The sequence below is a fragment of the Rhineura floridana genome, chromosome 11 (assembly GCF_030035675.1).
Source record: "Rhineura floridana isolate rRhiFlo1 chromosome 11, rRhiFlo1.hap2, whole genome shotgun sequence".
Lineage (NCBI taxonomy): Eukaryota > Metazoa > Chordata > Lepidosauria > Squamata > Rhineuridae > Rhineura > Rhineura floridana.
In genome coordinates this window covers 991,619-1,011,640 of record NC_084490.1, presented here as the reverse complement: position 1 = coordinate 1,011,640, position 20,022 = coordinate 991,619, and the positions used below count along the sequence as shown (strand labels likewise).

The 20,022-nt window shown below is 58.3% G+C and overlaps 2 protein-coding genes across 2 annotated transcripts; both read left to right on the top strand.

Annotated features, from left to right (window-relative positions):
• The first annotated feature begins 32 nt into the window (after window positions 1–32).
• On the top strand, window positions 33–8,483 carry PCOLCE (procollagen C-endopeptidase enhancer). Its single transcript, XM_061589376.1, has 9 exons — window positions 33–673; window positions 1,340–1,448; window positions 2,109–2,370; window positions 4,953–5,077; window positions 5,314–5,450; window positions 6,687–6,988; window positions 7,274–7,345; window positions 7,601–7,771; window positions 8,090–8,483. The coding sequence occupies exons 1-9, from the start codon at window positions 48–50 to the stop codon at window positions 8,245–8,247; spliced, it is 1,962 nt and encodes a 653-aa protein (XP_061445360.1). The 5' UTR covers window positions 33–47; the 3' UTR covers window positions 8,248–8,483.
• Window positions 8,484–13,923: 5,440 nt separating this feature from the next.
• LOC133366774 (membrane progesterone receptor epsilon-like) lies at window positions 13,924–14,932 on the top strand. The gene is made up of 2 exons (XM_061590251.1): window positions 13,924–14,263; window positions 14,430–14,932. The coding sequence occupies exons 1-2, from the start codon at window positions 13,924–13,926 to the stop codon at window positions 14,930–14,932; spliced, it is 843 nt and encodes a 280-aa protein (XP_061446235.1).
• Window positions 14,933–20,022: the final 5,090 nt, after the last annotated feature.

Below are 20,022 nucleotides of genomic sequence, written 5' to 3'. Positions count from 1 at the left end.
AGTAAGTGAGCCGGAGTTACCCCGGGGTAGGCGCCGCGCCCGCAGGGATGCTGACGGCGCTGCACGCGGGGGCTTCGCTCCCCTCCCCCTCCCGCCAGCAGCACCGGAGGGAGGACGGACGGACCGACCACGGACCCCTGCCGGCCTCCGCCGAGCTGGAGAGGGGAGGGCGTCCTGACGAACAGCGCCGTGCCTCCCTCCGGCCCTCTGCTGGGAAGGGCCCACCTCTCCTCCTACTCCTCCTCCCTCTGAGGGCCGCCGTGGCAGGAGGCCTCCCTGGCGGCTGGGAGGCAGACCCGCCCGGAGGAGGCGCTCGGGAGATAGGAGCAGTCTGCACATGCTCAACGGCGTGCCGCCGCCTGCCTGCCTTCGGGGCGCCTGGACTCGCCGTCCCTCTCTCCGCCCTCCCCTTCGGCAACTCGGCCCCTCCCGGCCCGCCCCCCGGTTGCCTTGAAGCGGGCGGGAGGTGGGAGGTGTTCCGCCAGTTCGTCCCACGCAGGCCGGCAGCTTGGCCGTCCGTCCCGTCCAGGCTCTTCCGGCTCCAGCTCCGGGAAGCGCCCAGAAGTGTGAGGATGGCCCCCGGTTGCTGCCTCCTCCCGGCTCTGCTGCTCTCCCTGCTGCAGCTGACCAGAGCCCAGAACCCCGCCGCCGCCCCCACCCACAACCAGAGCAGGTACCTCTCCGCCCCGCCCGGACTCCGCTGCTCGGCCAGCCCGGCGCCCCCGGCAGCCCCATTCCTTTCTGACCTCCTCCTGATTGCCCCCCCAAAACCGCCGCTTTCTCCCTCCTTCGGCTGCTCCCCGACATTTGCTGCCCCCCCACCAACGGCAACGGCACCAGAAAATACTCGGGGGGGGGCACAGGAGGAGCAAGGTGTATTTCTGGGGGGGAGCTCCTTGTTCGGGGGGCGCCTGCTCCCCGCCCCCCGTTGGCGCCATCCCTGCTTGTCCCAGAACGGGGGCGGTGGACCCCTTTGGCCCCCCCGCGGCGCCCTCCGCACATCTGGAATGCTTTAGGCAGAGGCGGCTGATCGCTGCCAGGAGCCCAGCTGGACCAGCCAAGCGGATTCCCAGAATTCTTCGACGGGCTGCTGGGGGGGTGGCTTTTGGTGAGGGAGGGAGGCCAGGCAGGGGGCTCATAGCCACTGGCCCCCCGCCCCCGCTGAATCTCCTGCTTGGTGTGAGGCTTAATCCTCACTTGGCTCCCCTCGCATTTGCCCACTGGGGCTCTCCTAGAGGCTTGTGCTCTCCCAGACTCCCCTCCACCCCAGGCTGTGGGGGCGGCAGCAGCCTGTCAACCTCCTCCCCCTATCTCTCAACTTCTCTCCCCCCCTTTCCAGGCCCGTCTTTCTCTGCGGAGGTGACTATACTGGAGAGACCGGCTACATTGCCAGCGAGGGCTTCCCCAGCCATTATCCTCCAAGCAAGACCTGCACCTGGAGCATCACGGTGACCATCCGGGGTGGGGGACAGCTCTGGCCCGCCCTCCTGGAGCCCTGGCCTTGCTGGGACTTGGGAGGTTGGCCGTGTGTGGCTCCCGCTTCTTCCTGGAGGGGGGGGCAAGAGGGAGGCTGGCTGTCAGGTCCCCCTGGCTGCCTGCCTAGATTCCTGGTGCACTCCTCCCTCCCCCCCTCATCCCAGATATGGGGCCCCTGCATGTGGGCAGTTCCTTATCCGCACCATCACATGCTCAAAGGGGCTGAGTGGTTATCCATGCGCATGTTAAGGCCTTACATGCTTGTCACTGAACAATTTCCAGAATTCTGCTCTAGTTTTAATTAATCCATGGAAGGGGGATAGTCATGGGAGGGTTCAGCTTGCTCACGAATGACAATAATCATCAGTTAGAACATCTGCATGTCCAAATCTGATGTTGCACATACATGAAGCTTGCATAAATGGAAAATGCATGTTTGACTTTTCTTTCTGCCTGCTGCATGCGTCGTTGTTGCTTTATTTAAGAGCGAGGTGCAGGTGAAAATTAGGGGGTGCAACACTTTCAGTGCTGTGAGGTAAGTCCCAGCCTCTCTTCTGGGCATGTGCGTTTGGTTTCTGTCCCTTCAAGACGCTGCCATCCTCCTGGCTTCTGACCACCTCTTTCTTCTCCAGGTGCCAGAAGGGCAAGTGGTGATGCTCTCCTTCAGGGTCTTTGACCTGGAACCAGACCCCATTTGCCGCTATGACTACCTGGATGTGTACAATGGGCACTCGGCGATGGAGGGGCAGCGCCTGGGGCGCTTCTGTGGCACCTTCCGCCCGGGCGCCATCCTCTCCACCAGCAACCGCATGATGCTGCAGATGGTGTCGGACGAGGGCACCGGGGGGAGAGGCTTCCTCGTGTGGTTCAATGGCGGGCTGCCCCATGTCAACGGTAAGGGGCTCCTCTTGCTGGAGGCATCCGGAGCCCCCTTTCCAGAGCAGAGGCAGCCTTTGCCAACCTGGCACCTTCCGTGTGTTTTGGACTACAGTACCCATCAGCCCCAGTCAGTCCAAACATCTGGAGGGCACCAGGTTGGCAAAAGCTGCTCCAGATTCGGTCGTTTACCCACAGTTGCTCTGGCAAATTACTCATTATCCTTCGAGGCCCTATGCCAAGAATGGAAAAACTCGTGGTTGGGATGCCAGTCCATTTTCCCTATCAAACTTAATTTGTATATTTAAGAGTTTTAATTCTGATTAGTTAGATATTTGGTAACTTTGTATTTCATGACTGCAGATGTCTTGTGAAAATTCAGGCGGTTGCAAGTAACCAATTCTGGATCCAAAAAGAATTGGATCTCAAATAACTATTCAGTTGACAAGCAATTAGTAAAAGTTTGCAAGGGGGATGTGTGTTGAAGGAGGGGAGGCTTTTCAATCTGTTCGCAAACATTGGTTAAATTTGCTCTTGGAAGGTGGGAATTTTCATGCTGGGATAGCCAAAGCGCTTGAGGAGGTCAGCTCTGCAAGCATTGTGAATCATGTCAACTATTTGACCTTCAGCCTAGTATAAAAAGAATCCATCCTGCAGGAAGCAGAGAGATTAGACTGAATCACCCGCAGGAAACAGCTGGCCACCTGGGAGGTGGGGATGCTGGAACTCTGCTCCCTGGGGTGATGCATGGAATGTGGGGGCTCATTCCTCCACTGAAGGAGCGATTCAGTGTCCCAGCATTTCTCTGTCTAGCCAGGCCAAAGCATCAATACATCCATGAGAAATGTTAACATTCTGAAGTATGCACAGATGGTGCGTTTATTGTTTTAGTCCAACTCTTTAGGGGACAGTGGAGGGCCACAGAGTGGGTGGAGGGGACCCCCGTTGGTTAACCCTCAGGTGCTGGATTTCTGCCCAGCCTGGAGCTTCAGCACAAGGGGGAGGCGGGGTGTATGTGTGCAGGTTGCACCCCCTTCTCCATCTTGCACCCAGTTGCCTTTGCCTCCCTTCCCCACACACAACCTTTTTCTAGGGTGCCCAAAGGGATGAAGGAAATGGGGTGCCAACCATGTAGACTCCTGGGGTTCTGGGGGCCGTGGGCCTACTGGGATGGCAAGTATGAGACCCTGAGGTCCCCTCCCCCATCTTCCCTAGCTGCACCCCAGAGCCTCCTGGGGGAAATCTAAAAGGCAGGCCTGAACTTGGCTCCCCTTCTTGGGAAGGGGTGGGGATGACCTTGCCTGGAGAGGGGGGGATGCTCCTGCTGCTGTTCAGTGCCAAGGGATATCAGGCTTGGGCTCCTTGCTTGAGGGGGATACACCATCCTCTGTATTCAGGAAGGGCTGCCAGTGAGGGGCAAAGCTGGGGGGGCAGGAGCTTGGCAGAGAGTTGCTCAGTACCCCACCCCCGGTGCTATTTCCATCCCTCCCCTCTTCTTCGCAAGCTCTGCCTTTCCTTGCTCCCCCCCCCATACCCGGACAACTGTGGCCTTTTCCTTCCATCTCCGTTCCCTGTTCCTCTGCAACCGTTCCCTGTTCCTCTGCAACCGGTCATTAGCAGGAGTGCTGCGGTCTCCAAAATTGCTGTTTTCCTGTATGGCTCTGCTCCCTTTGGGCGGCCTCTCTCTACCCAGCTGCTCACCCCCTGGACTGTTTGCAGAGCAAACAAGGATTCAGACCAAAAGACAGCGCCAGCCCAGCCTTGCTTTCCCCCCCTCAACCCCCCCTCCTTTTCTGCAACAACCCTCCAGTTGTCGCCTTGGGGCTTTGATCCCAGGCACTTAAAAGCCTGCACTGAACACAGGACAGGCCTGGCCTATGAATCAGGCTTAGTTAGGGAGCCACTTGGCTTAGGATCTCTTCCCAGAGAGAATGTTGGCTGGCATGCGGGTGGAAGCAAGTTGCACACTTGCAAAAGAATGGCCAGCTGGCCTAAGGGAGTGCAGAGATTTCACCAGCTTGCACGTGGGAATGTGGCACATGCGGGCTGCAGTGCCAGGAGGGTTGTCTTGGTTTGAAAGGCTGGATCTGTGTGCCTTTTGCACTTATCTGTGACGTGTCTACTTGTGGCTGTGCACATGTCATGTGACAGCAAGCATGTGACTGTGTGTGCGCTTGCAGTGGGTGAACAAGCGCCTGCCACACAGATTCTGGTGGGGGGGGGGAATATACTCTAGTGCTGGTATGAAGCCCTTGCCCACTTCTGTTGTTGTGCAACATCTTTGGTTGCTTGTGCCCAAAGAAAGGAGCTTCTCTTGCCGCAAGGGTGGCTTTTGGGCCTGGAGACGTGGCCCTAAATGCCGTTCACCCATGCGAGAGGAGATGACAGTGAGAGAAGGCTTCTGCTTGCTTTCATATGCCTTTTTTACCCTTATCGAAGCAGTGTCCTCGCCCAGGCATGCAGGTGCCCAAAGGCTGCTCTTTGCTCTATACATGACAAGCATTTGCCATTTTCTCTCTTCCTTTTGCCCGCTGGACTCCGTCTCCTCCCAGGCCTGTTGCATTTTGCTGACTCCTTTGGCTGCCCCTCTCTTTTTGCAGAGCACCAGTTCTGTGGGGGGAAACTCGAGAAACCCCAGGGCACCCTCAAAACCCCCAACTGGCCTGAAAGCGACTACCCACCTGGCGTCAGTTGCTCTTGGCACATTGTTGCCCCAAAGGACAAGGTAATATGGCTGGCAGGCGGTGGGGGTGGTGCTCGGCCTGGCCCAGCCCCTTAGGAGGTCTTCCTCATCTTGTCAGCTCCTTTGTCCCTCTGGGGCTTCTCCTCCCCTCTTTGGAATGGGGATTGCTCTAGTGGGGGCACCTAGCAGCCATCCAATCTCTCCCCCAAAGGCTCATGGGTCACACAGACACCCTAGAGCAGTGTGAGTTGACCCCCTTCCCTTCTCACCCGGGCCAGGTGATTGCGCTGACTTTTGGGAAGTTTGATGTAGAGCCTGACACTTACTGCCGCTATGACTACGTTGCGGTTTTCAATGGAGGAGACCGGGATGACTCGCGGCGCGTCGGCAAGTTCTGTGGGGATGAATCACCCAGGTAGGACTGCCTTTCAGGGCCTCACTTGCCCTTCCTCTGGAAAGTTGCAGTCGGGAAGGTTTAGTGCATCTCCCTCTCAGGCCTGTGACAGGACTTTATTTTTTATTTATTACATTTACATCCCACCTTTCTTTCCATGCTAGAAACCCAGGCCGGCTTCCATGTGGTTCCCAGGCGGTCTCCCATCCAGGCACTGACCAGGCCAGACCCTGCATTGCTTCAGCAGGTGCTGGCCTCATGTGCCTTCAGACCACAGCCTGGGACCTGAGCCACTGGGCTGGCCCAAAGCATTTCAGTTAGGCAGAGCCCTCCCCTGGTCCCCTCCCCCACCAATGTCAAGGTGCACAGTACCTGTGAACATGCAAAGGAACACAGGACTTGACTGAGTCAGGCCCTTCGGTGCTGTGTGCACCAGCCTTCTGCAACCTGGTGCCCTCCAGATGTTTTCCTGGCTGGGGCTGTTGGAGTTGTAATTCAAAACATCTGGAGGGCGCCAGGACTACCCTAACTGGCAAGAATTGCCTTTAAAGGACCATTTTATTTCAGATCAGTAAGTACAACAAACATAATCCAGCTCTTGTACTCCTGTTCCAAGAGGGCCCCTGAACCCTAAGGAACAGAGGCAGGGCCAGAGGTACATCATGCCATATATCAAATATTTATCATTTAGGCATATTTTGACACATACCCTTACTCATAAGGAATTACTTGAGGGTGATCCTCTCCATGCTGGTGGTGCTCAGGAGGAATGGCCAGGTTGGGGGCCGCAGTTGCTGTGGCTGCAGCCGGTGCCTGAGGCAATGGTATCACTTTGCTGAACGGTTCGGCAACAGGCAGCCAGGCTCAGCCAAGAACAATCAGGCTAATTTTGACCTTCCTTTCCACTCTGACTTCCACATGTGTGTTAAAGGCAAAAACATTCACTCTGTCTAGCTGTTTAGTGCAATTAACTGGTGGAAGAACTGAGGACTTGCAAGGAGCTTTGTCTTGACCAAGTAGCTCAGGTTTTGCAAAGCTTATCTCAACTGAATTCCACGCAAGCAAGACCTACTTTTCTCCCAGGGCTGTTTGGGAGGAGTCCTGATGCATTCATCCAATTTTGGCCTGTCATGTAAAGGAGCTACTGGGGACTTTGTTTCCCAGAAGTCTCCCGAGAGGGAGAACTGGTCTAGCTGTAGGTGTGTACCCGGAGCAAAAGGGAAGCAAGAGCTCTCTTTCCTCTTCTCCATCGCTTAGCCCGGTCTACTCGGATGGGAATGAACTGCTGGTCCAGTTCGTCTCGGACCTCAGTGTCACGGCCGATGGCTTCTCTGCCTCCTATGTGGTGAAGAACCCCAATTTGCTGCTGGATAAAGCCGTCTCCCAGCCTGGGGGACGTGTCTTCCCAGGCTCCAAGCCAGCACAGCCGGACAGGAAGCCTCTTCCTCCAAAGGTCAAACCTGCCAGCAATCCCGCAGCTCCTGCCAAGCCAGCTCCAGGCCCCAAGCCAAACCCCAAGCCTCGGCCCAGCGGCACAGAGCCCACAGCAACAGACCCTGGTAAGTCCCGTGGAAGGGACCCTGTGAGGGTATCTGGGTGAGGGCAGGCTTCACGGGGGCTGCCAGGCCTCTCTCCTGGAATAGGTGGAGGTAAGAGTATGCCCCTGAGCATGTGCAGAATACTCTTCCCTGTGACTGGGGGCAAAGCCATCTCCCCAACTCTTGTTAAGAAAGAAGCGGGGGGGCCCAGGTGTGTGTGTGTCTAACCATGCCTTCTCCTAGGTGGGGGGGTGACTTGATACTCCTGTCTCCCTGTCCCCCCCACTCCCCTTTTCTTTCCCTCAGATGAGGTCTCATGCCCACAGCAGTGCCGCCGGACAGGGACACTCCAAAGCAATTTCTGCAGCAGTGATTTTGGTGAGCCTTTGAGGAGCAGGTCTGGCAGGTGGACCCATTTGTACAGACTTGTGGGTGACTGTCTGTGGTGGGAGCGTGCAGCCCTGCTACTTGTCTTGCCAGGTTCTGGAAATACAACGGGGCAGCTCCTCAGCCGGGCAGGGCAACTGTAGAATCAGGAAGGACCTAAACTCTCCCTGGAGTGAAGCCCTAACCCGTCCAAAAGGCAGGCTCTGCCCCCTCCGTTCTGCTTCTCACCTAGTGTCACGTTTGCAGTGATCACGGGTACGGTGAAAACGGCCGTGCGGGGAGCTGGGAACAGAGTGACTGCCACGCTCACGCTCACCAACACGTACAAAGCTGGAGCCCTGAGCCTCCCCGCAGCCGGAAATGGAGCCACTCTTCGTCTGGAGGTGCCCTGCAGACAGTGCCCCATCCTCAAGAAAGGTGAGAGGCCCTTGTGCAGCCTTCCTTCTGCTTCCACCATCAGCCCCTTCAACTTCTTTCTGGGTGCGCTGTGCAGAACGGGGGGAGAGGGGAGTGCTTTGAGGGATTCCTGCAGCAACCTTTGCCCATCTGGCGCCCTCCAGATGTGTTGGACTACAACCCCCATCTGCCTTTGCGTCTGAGATTCCTCTGGCCTGCTGTAGGTCTGGGGCTCCAGCCCGCCCTCCTCTCTCCCCTGGTGCACTGCCCTGGCCTTTGGCTTCCTCTGCCAGTGGCGCAGGAGCCTGGGGCTCATCCTCGCTGCTTCTTCCCTTGCAGGGGCCAGCTACGTCTTCATGGGCAAGGTGGGCGCAGACGGAGCCGGGCAGCTGACCCCCAACAGTTTTGTGGTTCCTTTCCGTCAGCAGCAGCACCAGATCCTCACCAACTTCAGCAAACGCCCTTGTGCCCCGCCTGCTACCAGGAACCGGACCTGAGCCTGTCCGGGGAGGGCCCCGCCTCCCTGCTCACTTGCGGACAGAGACCTTGGCCGTGCACCCTTACCACCTCAAGGAGTGGCACTTGCCTGCCCCCATCTGCCTCCATATAACCAATAAAGGGGGAGAGGAGATGTATCCCACAGACTCCCTGCGCTTGCGTCTGTGCAGGGGTGAGTGTCAACACACGTCTGTGCATGCCCAGGCTGCAGCTCTCTTAAAAGTATTTTTACACACTTGTGCTGGCCCTTCCTTGAATGGTAACATGCTTGAGCTCTTCCCACTGAGCTCAGTGTCGAAGCAGCCCTTGCGCTTCTGTGACTCGTTGCTCACCCTCTGTCCCTCTGGCTGAGGAGACGGTTGTGCCCTGTGATCATTTGAAGGGTTCCCTGACCTTGCACAGAGCGCCTGCTTTGCCTGCAAAGGGCTCCGTTCAACCCCCAAGGGCATCGCCAGGTAGGTCCCCTGCCTGAAAAACGCTGGAGAGCTGCGGCTGCCAGTCAGTGCAGACAGTAGAGCTGGGCACACCAATGGTCTCTGCCAGCATCAATCAGCTTCGGCTGCTCCTTAGGCCTGGCACCAGATGCTGGCGCAAGGCAAGTGGGGTGGTGGTGGCACAGCACGTGTGAGCCCTCCTGCAGCGTATAACCCTCCACAGTGCTGGTGTGGCAAGGGGGCATCGTGCACTCCAGTCTCGGCTTGGGGTAAGACAACAGCACACGGAAGGGCTCTGGGGGCAGCTGCCCCATAAGCCAAGGCGGTCCTGAGGCAATGGCTCCAGGGCAAAGGTGGGCCTCCCCGGGTTCAGTCTGACAAAGCCCTGCTCTGTCCCACAAAGCATTTCGTCACTTGCAGCAACAAAAAAAGGGGGGTGATCATTGTTGCCCTTTCCTCACTCTTTTTAGCTTTGTAGCCTGCCTTGTCCCTCTGGCTAAGGGAGAATGAGAGTAGCGTCCCCCTCAAAGCAGAGTCCAGGAGAACAGGCAGGGTGCCCCCACCTGACTGGGGGGGCAACTGGCATCCTCTCTGGTGTGCTTGGATGCATCTTGGGGCTGCAGATGCGCAGAGGGTGCGGTTGGGCAGGGGTGCTTTTTTTCCTTCCAGGCACAGCGGTTGCCGTCTCACCTTAGGCTGGCTTGAATATCCCAAAGTTCTGTCCTGGGTGAAACAACAGCTTGAAAGCAGCTTGTGTGCTCCCTCTCATCCCCTGTGGTGACCTTCCTGCCTGGGGCATCACCCATGTGTCTTTGCTCTTTCCGTCAGATCCAGAGCAAGCCCAGCCAGGCACTCCCATTCCCCTATTTTGCATGGCCTGAAGCCCAAGTTCTTGGGGAAAGGGGTGGTGGTCACTGGCCTGTTTTGCACACGGGTCTTGCTCCCCCTTCCTTAGACGGCCTTGGCCGACTTGTAATCTGAAACAGCTGCAGGGCACCAGGTTGGCAAAGGCTGCTCTTGGGGTCTAGCCAGGTCTGGATAGGAGATGCGGGGTACTGTACTGGCAACCCCCCCCCAAACCAGGCTGCCCCAACAGCGGCTCCTGGAGTCTCCTGCTTTCTCGAGGAAAGCGCGGATTAAATTTCCACCCTCGCAGCGGGCCAAGGGGAAGCCACGAGGCCTGCCACATCATTCAGGCTGCGAGGCCGGCTGGCGAGGGCCAAGGTCCCCAGGGAGGGACCGCGGCTGGGCCAGGATGGAGAAGCAAGAGGGGAACGAGGGGTGCTGATTGCACCTGGGGGGCGGGGGAAAGAAATTGAGCGAGGACAGCCAAGGCTGTCTTTGGGCCTGGCCCCCGAGGCCTGGTTGCCTTGCCCCTTTGCAGCCAGCTGGTCTGTGGGGAGAGGGCCCACGTCTCCACCTGGCCCGAGAGGCCTCTTGGCCTGCTGCAACCCTTCCAAGGAAGCAGGCCGCCTGGCTCCCAAGCTGCTGCCTCTGTTGCCCCAGACTCCTGTCACGGTCTCGTCTGACGCACGCAAGCACCCCCCCTCCAAAACCCAGCTACTGGGCTGGCTGGCAACGGCGGCGGGAGATGGAGGAATTAAGGGAGCTTTACGCACGCGCCTGCCCCAAGCAAGGAGATGCCTTGGCCTCCATTTGCTCCCTGGGAAGCAAAGGCTCCTTGCTTCTACTCTCTACGCCTCACCGGTTCTAATCTGCTAGGATTCGTTCTCCTCCCCCCTAGGTGAAGAACCCAGGAGTTCTCTCCCCCCCCCGTTTAACACCATTCTCCCATTTAATCTCGGGAGTCCTTGTTCTTCCCTGCCCCCCCCATGTTTCTGCCGCTTAAAGGCGCCTCCTCCAAGATCCCCAGGGAGTCTCGGCTCCCAGCATCCCCTTTGGCCCCTAGATCGCTCTCCCCCAACCCCCAAGCAGGGGCAGCTAGGCGGTGCATCTTGAAAAGTTGGTCCTGGGCGTTGGTCCTGGGCGCCTCCTTGTGGCAGCAAGTGGGATTGCGGGGGAAGAATAATCTCGCGAAGAAGAAATTAAAGTGGGAGGGAGCGACTCATCTTTTCCCACCCCTCCCAAGAGTCCCAGCTGCTGTCCTGAGGCGACCCCAAGTGGGGCCCTGAGCCAGGCCTGGGAGGAGCAGGTGGCCCCGTCTGTCTGCAGGGTCGGATCGTCCCCTTCTTACGCTGGGCCCAACATTCTCGGTGGGGGACGCGTCTAAAAATACCCACAAGGCAGGCAGGCGGGGGGAGGAGGAGGGAAGAGTCTGGCCCCTGATCCTGAGGAATGAAGAGGCGGGGCGGGGCGGGGCGGGGCGGGAGCTTCCGCACCCATGGGGGAGGCAAGTGGGGCCAACCTCAGGAAAGCCCTGAAGCAGCTCCAGGGTGGGACTGAAGGAGCTCCCAGCTCCTGACCAGTCCAGCCTTCTCTTTCCCGCAATGGTCAGCCAGACGCCCCAAGGGGAAACCTGCAAGTAGGATCTGCGTGCAATCGGCCCTCCCCTGCAACTGATCTCCGGCGGTGAATGCCTCTCAGCCCAGAGGCTCCTCCCTTTCGCTAGCAAGGCTCGAAGCTATTGATAGGCTCTGCTCCTCCTCCTCCTCCATGGATTTGTCCAATTCCATTTTAAAGCCGTCTAAGCTTGTGCCCCTGATCACATCTCAAGGCAGCCAACCCTGGGAGCTAGTTATGCATTGTTGTGGGAACCTATTTTCTGTTGGCTGATCTGAATCTCCATCCCATCATTGGGTTTTACTACTATGAAGGGAAAAAATGTTTCTCCATCCACTCCATGCACAATCTTATATACCTTTATCATTTCCTTACTTGCCTGTTCTCTAAACTTGAAAAGCTCCAAATGTTGTATGTTCCCTCCTAGGGGAGTGATTGCAGCCCCTTGGTCGATTTGGTTGCTCTTTCCTGCACTTGAAGAACGTCTGGAGATGGCAGCTGCTGCAAACAGGGGCCAGAGTGTTGATGGGCCTTTCTGCCCGCTGCATGTTATGCCTGACCTTAACGATGCACTGGCTCCCTGTTCCTCACCGGGTCCCATTCCAGGTGTTAGTTTTGAGGCATCAAGCCCGGCATGATCCGATTCAGGGTCCAATTACCTGAAGCCATGCTGCTCCCCATATTGCCCTCTTGACTATACCATCTTTGAACAGATGTTGGCTCCCTGGCTCTGGACCACCCCCTCCCCCAGCTAAGACAACCACCCATCTCCTGCTGCAGACGCTTCTCTTCCAACAGGTGCCTCTGTCCACCTGTCCTGGGGCAGATGGGAGGCACAGCGCACTCGGCCTTTACTGCATTAATTGGATGTGAGGGTGCCAGTGTCCCATTAGGGCAGCTGGTCCGCCAAGATGGGAACAAGAGAGGGGACTAGATGGGCCCTTTTGGCCAGATCCTGCTGCTGCTGGAGGGCTGCGCTTCTGGGTTTTCCTGTTGTTACTGTACGACCTGGGAGGCCAGGGTTCGGATCCCCACACAGACATGAAGCTCACTGGGTGACCTTGGGCCAGTCTCTGCCTCTTAGCGTCAGAGGAAGGCAATGGTGAACCCCCTCTGAATATCGCTTACCAGGAAAACACCATTCATAGGGTCGCCATAAGTCGGGATCGACTTGAAGGCAGTCATTCTACTGTATCTTAAATGGTTGTTACTCACCCTGAGATCATCTATGGCACAGAGTGGGCCAGAAATAGTCACAGATTTGCAACAGAGGGGCATCAGGATGGGGGCTGGCCGATTTTCAGATGCCAGCAGTAGCAGCAGCAGCGCCAGCCCCAGGCCGAAGGCAAGGGTGCCCAAACGGCCCACTGAGGCTGCTGGGGCCTGGCACGACCCCTGAGCCTCTTTCCCGCAGGAACAAAGATGGGTGGAGATGGTACATGCCTAGAGGTGGGAGGGAGAGGGGCTGGCCGGCCAAAGGGGTCCCGGGGTCCTCCAGGGCCAGGCCCGCTGTGCCCCCCCCTCCGCAGCAGACACTGCTCAGAGTGGAAGTGGCCGTGGCGGGCTGGGCCATAACTGGGGAGGGGTCCACTTTGTGTGTGTGTGTAAGAGAGAGAGAGAGGTCACTATCCGGGCTTGGCTTGTGTTCCTGCCCTCGCATCTTCTTGCTGCTTCCTGGGGCGCCTCCTGGTGGTGGCGGCGGTGGCGACCCTGAGCTCTTTTCCTCCCTCCCCGCCCCCGCCCTCAGGAAAGGGAGGGGTCTGAGCCCAGCCGGGAGACCCACTGATCTTTTTGAAGGTGTTGCCAGCCGCCCGCGGCGGGGGGAGGCGGGGAGCGAGCGGAGGGTGCTGGACCTTGCTGCCTTGGCGTGGACTGGAGGGGCGCTGGAGGGGAGGCAGCCGCAGGGCACCCCTGCTTGGCCTGCGCCGACCCCCCGCCTAGTGGGCGTCCTTGAGCTCTCTGCACGCTCCCCCCAAACTAGTGAGGAGGGCGGGGCAGACCGGCTGTCCCGGCCGTGTTTTCCTGCAGGCTGCTCCTCCCCAGAGGGGGGCTCTCTCGACACCCCCGCCCCAAATTATAATTTCGCCGTCTTTGAAGCGAGTGCTCCATTCTGGGCGCCTAATATGTACTCCCCATTGGGGAGGGGCTTTCAAGGCCCGGTGAAGGCCACGCCAAAGAGGCGCCCTCCGGTGTCCCGGGGACAGATCCGCCGGCCGCTCAGCGGAGCATCGCCGGCAGACGCGCCGACCTCCGCCGCACCTGCTGCCTTCCCGGCCGGCTGGACGCGCCCCCCGGAGGCGGGGCTTGGACCCGGGCCGCCACCCGCAGGCAGGCAGGAGGCAGGCGGAGTCTTCCCGGGATAAAGGCAGCCTCGGCCGCGGTCAGTCCTGCGGATCCCGGGAAGGGCACCCAGCCGCTGCCGCCAGCCTCGCGCCTCTTCCTCCTCCAGCGGCGACTCTTCAGCCCGGGTGACGGTCGCGTCTGCGGCGGCAGGAGGAGGAGGAGGAGGAAGGGAGAGGCAGCGAAGGCGGCGACGGATCGCCCAGGTACCCGCCCGGCTCCATCCCCTCCTCCTGCTTGGCCTCCCCGCCGCGAGCTCTCATCCTCCGCCCCGGCCGGCTCCCAATTGCACATTTCTTCCCGTTATCGGTGTGTGTGTGTGTTGGGGGGATCTTTTAAGACGCGGCCCCACCCGCTCTCCCCTTCCCTCGCGATTGTAGGGTTGGGGGCCGCCATCTGGGATGCAGGGGCAGAGCGGAGCCCTCCCCTCTGTCACCCAGCATGACAGAAAACTTCATCTTGAGCGGGTATCGCTGCCCAGGCTACACCTTTGCTCAGTGCCTGGTCTCGGCCTTCCGGCCCACCAATGAAACTGGCAACTTCTGGACCCACTTCCTGGCCATTTTTGTCTTTGCCTTCCACTTTCTGGAGCAGTTCTGGGGGGAAGGCCAGAGAGTGCCTGGGGGGCTTCTGGATCCCTTCTACTACCCCCTCTGGAATTACTTTCTGGGGGTCTGTGGCCTGCTGGTGGCCAGCAGCATGGCCCACCTCTTCAACTCCATGTCACTGGTCATCCGGGAGATCTGCTTCTACATTGACTACGGCACCATCAGCGCCTACAGTCGGCTCCTCCTTGGCCTACTTCTACTACATCTACCCGCGAGGATCTCCACTGCTGACACCCCTGGACTCTTCGAGGGCTTGGCCCAGCGGGGAGGCCATGGGATGGCTCTCTGTGGTGGCCGGCCACGTGGGCACGTGGTTTGAGACCCTGTACGTGCCCACAGCTTGCCTGATCGCCCTATTCTGCACCCTGGCCTGCTGCAGCACCCGCCACCAATGGCCACGGTACCGCTACCTCATCCGCACCCTGGTCTTCCTGCTCCCCTTTGGGGTGGTCTCGATCCCAGTCTTCCACAAGCTGTGGCAGGCCGGGGGTGGGCAAGGAACCAGCCACTTCTTCCTGCGCCACTGCTTCTGGTTGCTGGCCTCGGGGATCTTCAACGTCGGCAAGATCCCCGAACGCTTCAGCCCGGGGAAGTTTGACATCTGGGGCCACAGTCACCAGTGGTTCCACTGCTGCACGTTAATGAGCATCTTGGATGAACTCTACATGATCCAAGGAGAAATGCAGGAGTTGGGAGCAGGGCTCCCTCTCCTGCCCAGAGCGCCCACCTTCCTCTCCACCTTCGGCGTGATGCTGCTGCTGCTGCTGGCTGGCATCGTTGGCTGGTTTGGGGTCAGAGCACATGCAAGTCACCAGCGGAGCAAGGGGACTAAAATGCACTGAGCGGCTGCAAGGCGTCTCCTGATTTGCATGGCATCTGGGTGAGGCACCCTGGGCGCAACACACCTTTGAACATCTGTGCTGTGGATTTAGGAGGGAAAGGGGGATGCCTGAAATAAAACGAGGAGGTGACTTGGACCACAGAAGTGTATCCCTTGGAAAGAGCGTGCCCCCCTCCCCACACTGAGGGGCAGGGACTGGGTGTGGTTAGAGCCTGAGAGGCGGCATCTCTGAGGCACTGAGCAAACACAGCGGAAACAGGGAGTGGATGGGGAGACAAGAGATTGTCCACAGCCGGCTTTATTTTCCCTACAGGCAAACATGTGGCCTTGATAGCGGGGAAGGCCGTAGGGGCAGTACCTTTTCACCCCTTGAGCTGCTGGCAGTGGTGTCTGGTAGCATTCAGGGAGGGGTGGCAGATGTCTTTGGGAGCCAGGAGGCCTGGGTTCTCTGGAGGGGGGAGGGGGTTAGTTGAGAGCTGGATCCCTAGGCTGGCTGGGGAAGGGGCAGCGTCCAGGCCAGGCGTGAGGGCTGGTGCCTCATGGTTCTGCTTTGGGGCCTCCTCAGCCCAGTGCCTGCTGGGAGCCAGAATCCTGAGAGCAGCCTTCCAGCTGGATCAGGCCAGTGGCCCACCTAGCTCAGCAGCCTGTCCTCGCAGTGGCCAGCCACATGCCTTCAGAGGAAGCCCACAAGTAGGATCCTAGAGCTTGCCGTACCCTTAGGCCAGCCTTTACCAACCGGTGCGCTCTGGCTGTTTTGGACTACGACTCCCATCAGGAGATCACCAGGATGGCAAAGGATGGCTTAGTAAAGCTTTTAGCAGGCTGCAAGGTGAATCTGGCTTAGCTGAGTGTTGGACTTTACTCTGCTCATCAGCTCTGCCTTTACCAGCCCTCCTGCCTTCTCTTCTGAAAGATTAACAACAGCAACAACAGAAATGTTCTGGAAGCCTCTTCTGACAAAGTACCCTCCCCCTCCCGCCCTATCTTGGCCTCTGCCTCTCTTCAGCAGGTATCTTGCCTAGAAGCCTCCTCCCTGATTCCCAGGCCCACAGGTTTAGGAAAGGGTTTAATTCGGCCTAAATATATACATGCACACATGAGGTGGTTGTGTCTAATGCACAAAAATAGTTCTTTTTGTGTGTGTGCCTGTGGGGAGGGGAACAGCCGCGGCAGCAGCAAAAATAGCTGGAGTGGAAACTTCAGCGGCTGCCTCAGAGCTTGCATGTCAAAGGGCTCTGCAGGATGGAAGGAGGCCATCTTCTGCCTCTCCCTGCACTTTAGGCCAAAAGGACACCTTCCCCCTTTCTTTTTCCACCCCGCCCCCAATAACTCCTGAGAGAAACTGAGGTCCCTGCAATGCTAGGGGACTGCAGCTGCTGCTGCTGCTGCTGGTGGTGGTGAGAAGGCAGCCAGGGCAAAAGGCATCATCATGGCCTGCTACTTCTGTGTGAAACTGGCAGTGGCAGTCTGACACCGGTTATCTAACCCACCAGCCTTTTGCCCCCTCCCACCCCTTTCTCCTGGACAGTGCAGGTTTCAGTGCCTAATTTCTAAAAGTGGGAGTGCAGGAGTCTCAGACCCTTTTCTTGCTGGGGCTTGTCTGAGCAAGGAGCAAGGTCTGTATTTGTCTGTGTGTGTCTGTGTGTGTGTGAGAGAGAGAGAGAGAGAGAGGGAGAGAGAGAGAGAGAGAGAGAGGAGGGGGGAGTCGGATGGCCAATAAAGGCCTTACACTTGATGCTTGTATCCTGACTCCTGAGCAGACCCAGGAGCATCCGCCTCTTCCCCAGGAGACATGGTTTTCTAGTAAGGGATTATTGGTGTCTCAGAGTCCAAACAGTAGCCTGTAGGGACCTCCAGCTCCTGGCAGGGCAGCAGGTCTCCCTTCTGCCCTGAACTGTGCAGCAGCCGCAGTCTCCACAGTCTCAAATCCCCCCCCCGGCTTGGCAGCAAAAACTGGTTGCCAGTGTGAGGGGGTCAGTTCTCCCGCTCACCCCTGGGAAGCAAAGGTGAAGAGGGCACCCCCACCCAACCCTGCACAGAGTCCCTTTCTGTCCCCACTATATGCCACTGAGGTGGGGGCTCTCCAACACTGGCAGCATTCAAGAGGCAGCCGGGCAGCCTCCTGTCAGGTGTGCTGAAGTTGGATCCCGACATTGAGCAGGGGGTTGGACTCCATGGCCTCAGAGGCCCCTTCCAACTCTATGATTCTATATTCCAAGATCTCCACCAAGTGTTTGCTCCTCCTTCACTCAGTGTAGGAGCAAGGGGGCCTGGAAGCCAGCCAGCCAAAGCTCCTACCTCCCAGCTGCTCTAATGGGCTGAACCACATTCCCCTCCGGGGGGGGGGCAGGGAGTCCAAGGCAGAGACAAAACATTGTGTGTCCATGTGCTGCCCAGCTGACCTTGACCTCTGGTGCTGCTGGAAGACCTGGCACATGCCACTGGCTCCTCCAGATGAGGCAAGCTGGGCAGCTGGCTGAGTCAGGGAGAAAAAGGGTTCAACTGTTGGGCATGTCTAGCTTGTGGGGAGTGGAGGAACATGACCAAGGCTGAGAAATCCAGGAGTTGGGTCTGTACTGAAATACAAGAAAAGGAAACCGAAGAGTACTCAGGCTCATCCACTGCAAGTGATAAGAGAGTAGATAAGAGATGAACAAAAGGAAGGGATATGAGGCATTGCCATCCACGGCGCTTCTAGCCGTAAGATGCTACGGTGGCCCCTGACTACTACTGTGGCTTCACACAAAAGAATTTCCTCGGCCACCCAGCTAGCAGCAGGGAACCCATCCATCCATCCAACTAGCCCCAGCCAACCTGAAGGGTAACTGCCCTGTTCAGAGGCTGCCTGCCTGCCGTTGCCAGGCATGAACAGAAGGAGGGTGCACCCACTTTGAATACAGGAGAACCTTGGTTCAGTCCCCAGTGGCATCTCTGACTAGGGCTGGGAAAGGGATCTCCCCGAGTCCTTGGAGAGCTGCTGCTGCCAGTCAGGATGGCCATTAGTGAGCTGGCCTGGAGAGGGGGCAGCTTTTTATGCTCAGAGACAGGCAGGGGTCTGTCATGGCGCCGCCTCCCCATCCCATCCCAGGCCCCTGTTGGGAGAAAGAAAAGCGGCACTGCCTGGACCTACCAGGGCCATTCCGATGCCCTCCTCCCTCACATCTGTTGGCCATCGACCTGAGCTCCAGTGTGCCTTTTCCAGATGCTGGGATGATAAGGAAGGAAGCAGCTGTGCCAGGCTTGCTGCCTGGGCTGGGAAGAGGGACAGCTGGGGGGGGGGGCTGAGCTCAGTGACATGCATGGGAAGTTGGGCCAGAACAGCTGAGGCTCCCCAAGAAGATCAGCATTCAAGACCTTTGCCAGTGGGGGGCAGAACTCCCCCCAAGCCTCTGCGGCTGAGTGGCTACCCTGAATCATGGCAGGAGGGAACTTGGCAGGCGCTCCGGGGGAGGGGGCTGCTAAATATAGAACCAAGACCTGGTGAGATGAAGGACAAAGGGAGGAAATCCCTTGCCAGGGTGCGTCATGGTGAAAGTGGCACAGAGCAGCCCTGGGCCAGAGGCTGGCGAAGGAGAGGCTCACAGTGGGGCTTCCATTGTGGGCCCTTTAGGCCTAGCAGGGCTCGCCAAAGCTGGCCTTCTACGTCAGACAGAGTGTGTAGATGTGTGCGAGCGCTCAAGCACTCTCAAACTTGCAACCCAAATCTAATTAATCCCAAATTTCTGGGGGTAGCAAAGAGGGGGAAGTGCCTGCCGCTTTTGCTGAAAGCCATTGCACAGGTGATGATGCATCCTGGGGCTGAGCTGTCAGGAACAGAGGAGGCTGCCCCATGCTGCATCAGACCATTGGTCCATCTAGCCCAGTATTGTCCACCCTGACTGGCAGCAGCCCTCCAGGGCGTCAGGCAGGGCATCTCTCCGGGGGTCTTCTGCATGCAAAGCAAATGTTGTGCCACTGAGCTGTGGCCCTCCCCCTTTTGAGCCTGAGCCCCAATGAAGCAGCCCAGCAGAGGGCAGTAGATGCAGTGAGTAACTGGGGAGGGGCTTTCATGCAGTGCCTCCCTCAGCTGTGGGAAACAAATTCCTTCTTCCCTGGGCTCTGGGTTCATGTCTTCATCCACATGCAGAACCAGAAGCGCCTTACCCTGAGTCAGGCCATTATTCTATCTAGCTGGGCTCTGTCTGCACTGACCGGCAGCAGCCCTCCAGGGATTCCAGCAGGGAACCTCTCCCAGCCCTCCCTGGGGATGCTGTCAGAGAATGATGCTGGACTTCTGCATGCAAGGCAGGTGCTCTGTCAGAGTAACGGCTCCTTCTAAAGTCAATTTAGCTGTTCTTCTGGGGGCTGAGGGTCCACTTTGGCAAGATGCCAGCTCTGCAAGAGACGTGCAAGTCCTACTCTGCACACTTTCTGACTGCCGTGGTCACAGCTGGAGGAAACTTAACCTGCGAGTCCTGCAACCTGTAAAACGTCCCGCCCAGGAGCCCATGCTCCCCTGAGCTGACTCTGTTAAGGCTCCATCCATTCACAGAAATCAAAAACATCCTGCCACGAAAGGTCTTGGGGAATATCAGACCCTGATCTAGGCCAGGAAACCCTGGAACCAGCCATGGGATTGGTTAGTGGCTTGCCTAGCCAGGCTGTGCTGCATCTCTCTCCAGAAAAGCGGCAGGCAGGGGGCAGAGGCTGCAGCTTCAGGGGGCTGCCTAGTAGGGAATGCATCCTGCAGACAGAAGCAGGTGGGAGCAGCAGGGCCTCTGGGACTCTCTCCTGGCACCTGGAATCTGTCTGCTGCTTCGTGGACCTTCCTTAGAGAGCACAGGGCCCATCGTGGCTTCTGTGGGCCTGAGGGCATCTCTGGGCCGACAGCGCCATCATTTCAGCCACCTCCTGATCGCCCTCTCTCTCCTCCCCCTCCCCCAGTGCATGCTGGGAACTTTGACCTGGAGAGGCTGGTTGCTCTCCACTGATGCCCACCTGCATCCCTGGACACTGGATTGGCAGCAGAGGGCAGTTCTTAAGGTGGGGTGTGTGGTGGGAGGCCTTTGTCCTCTGAGATGGAGACGTGGCACACCAGCCCCTTTAAGCGGA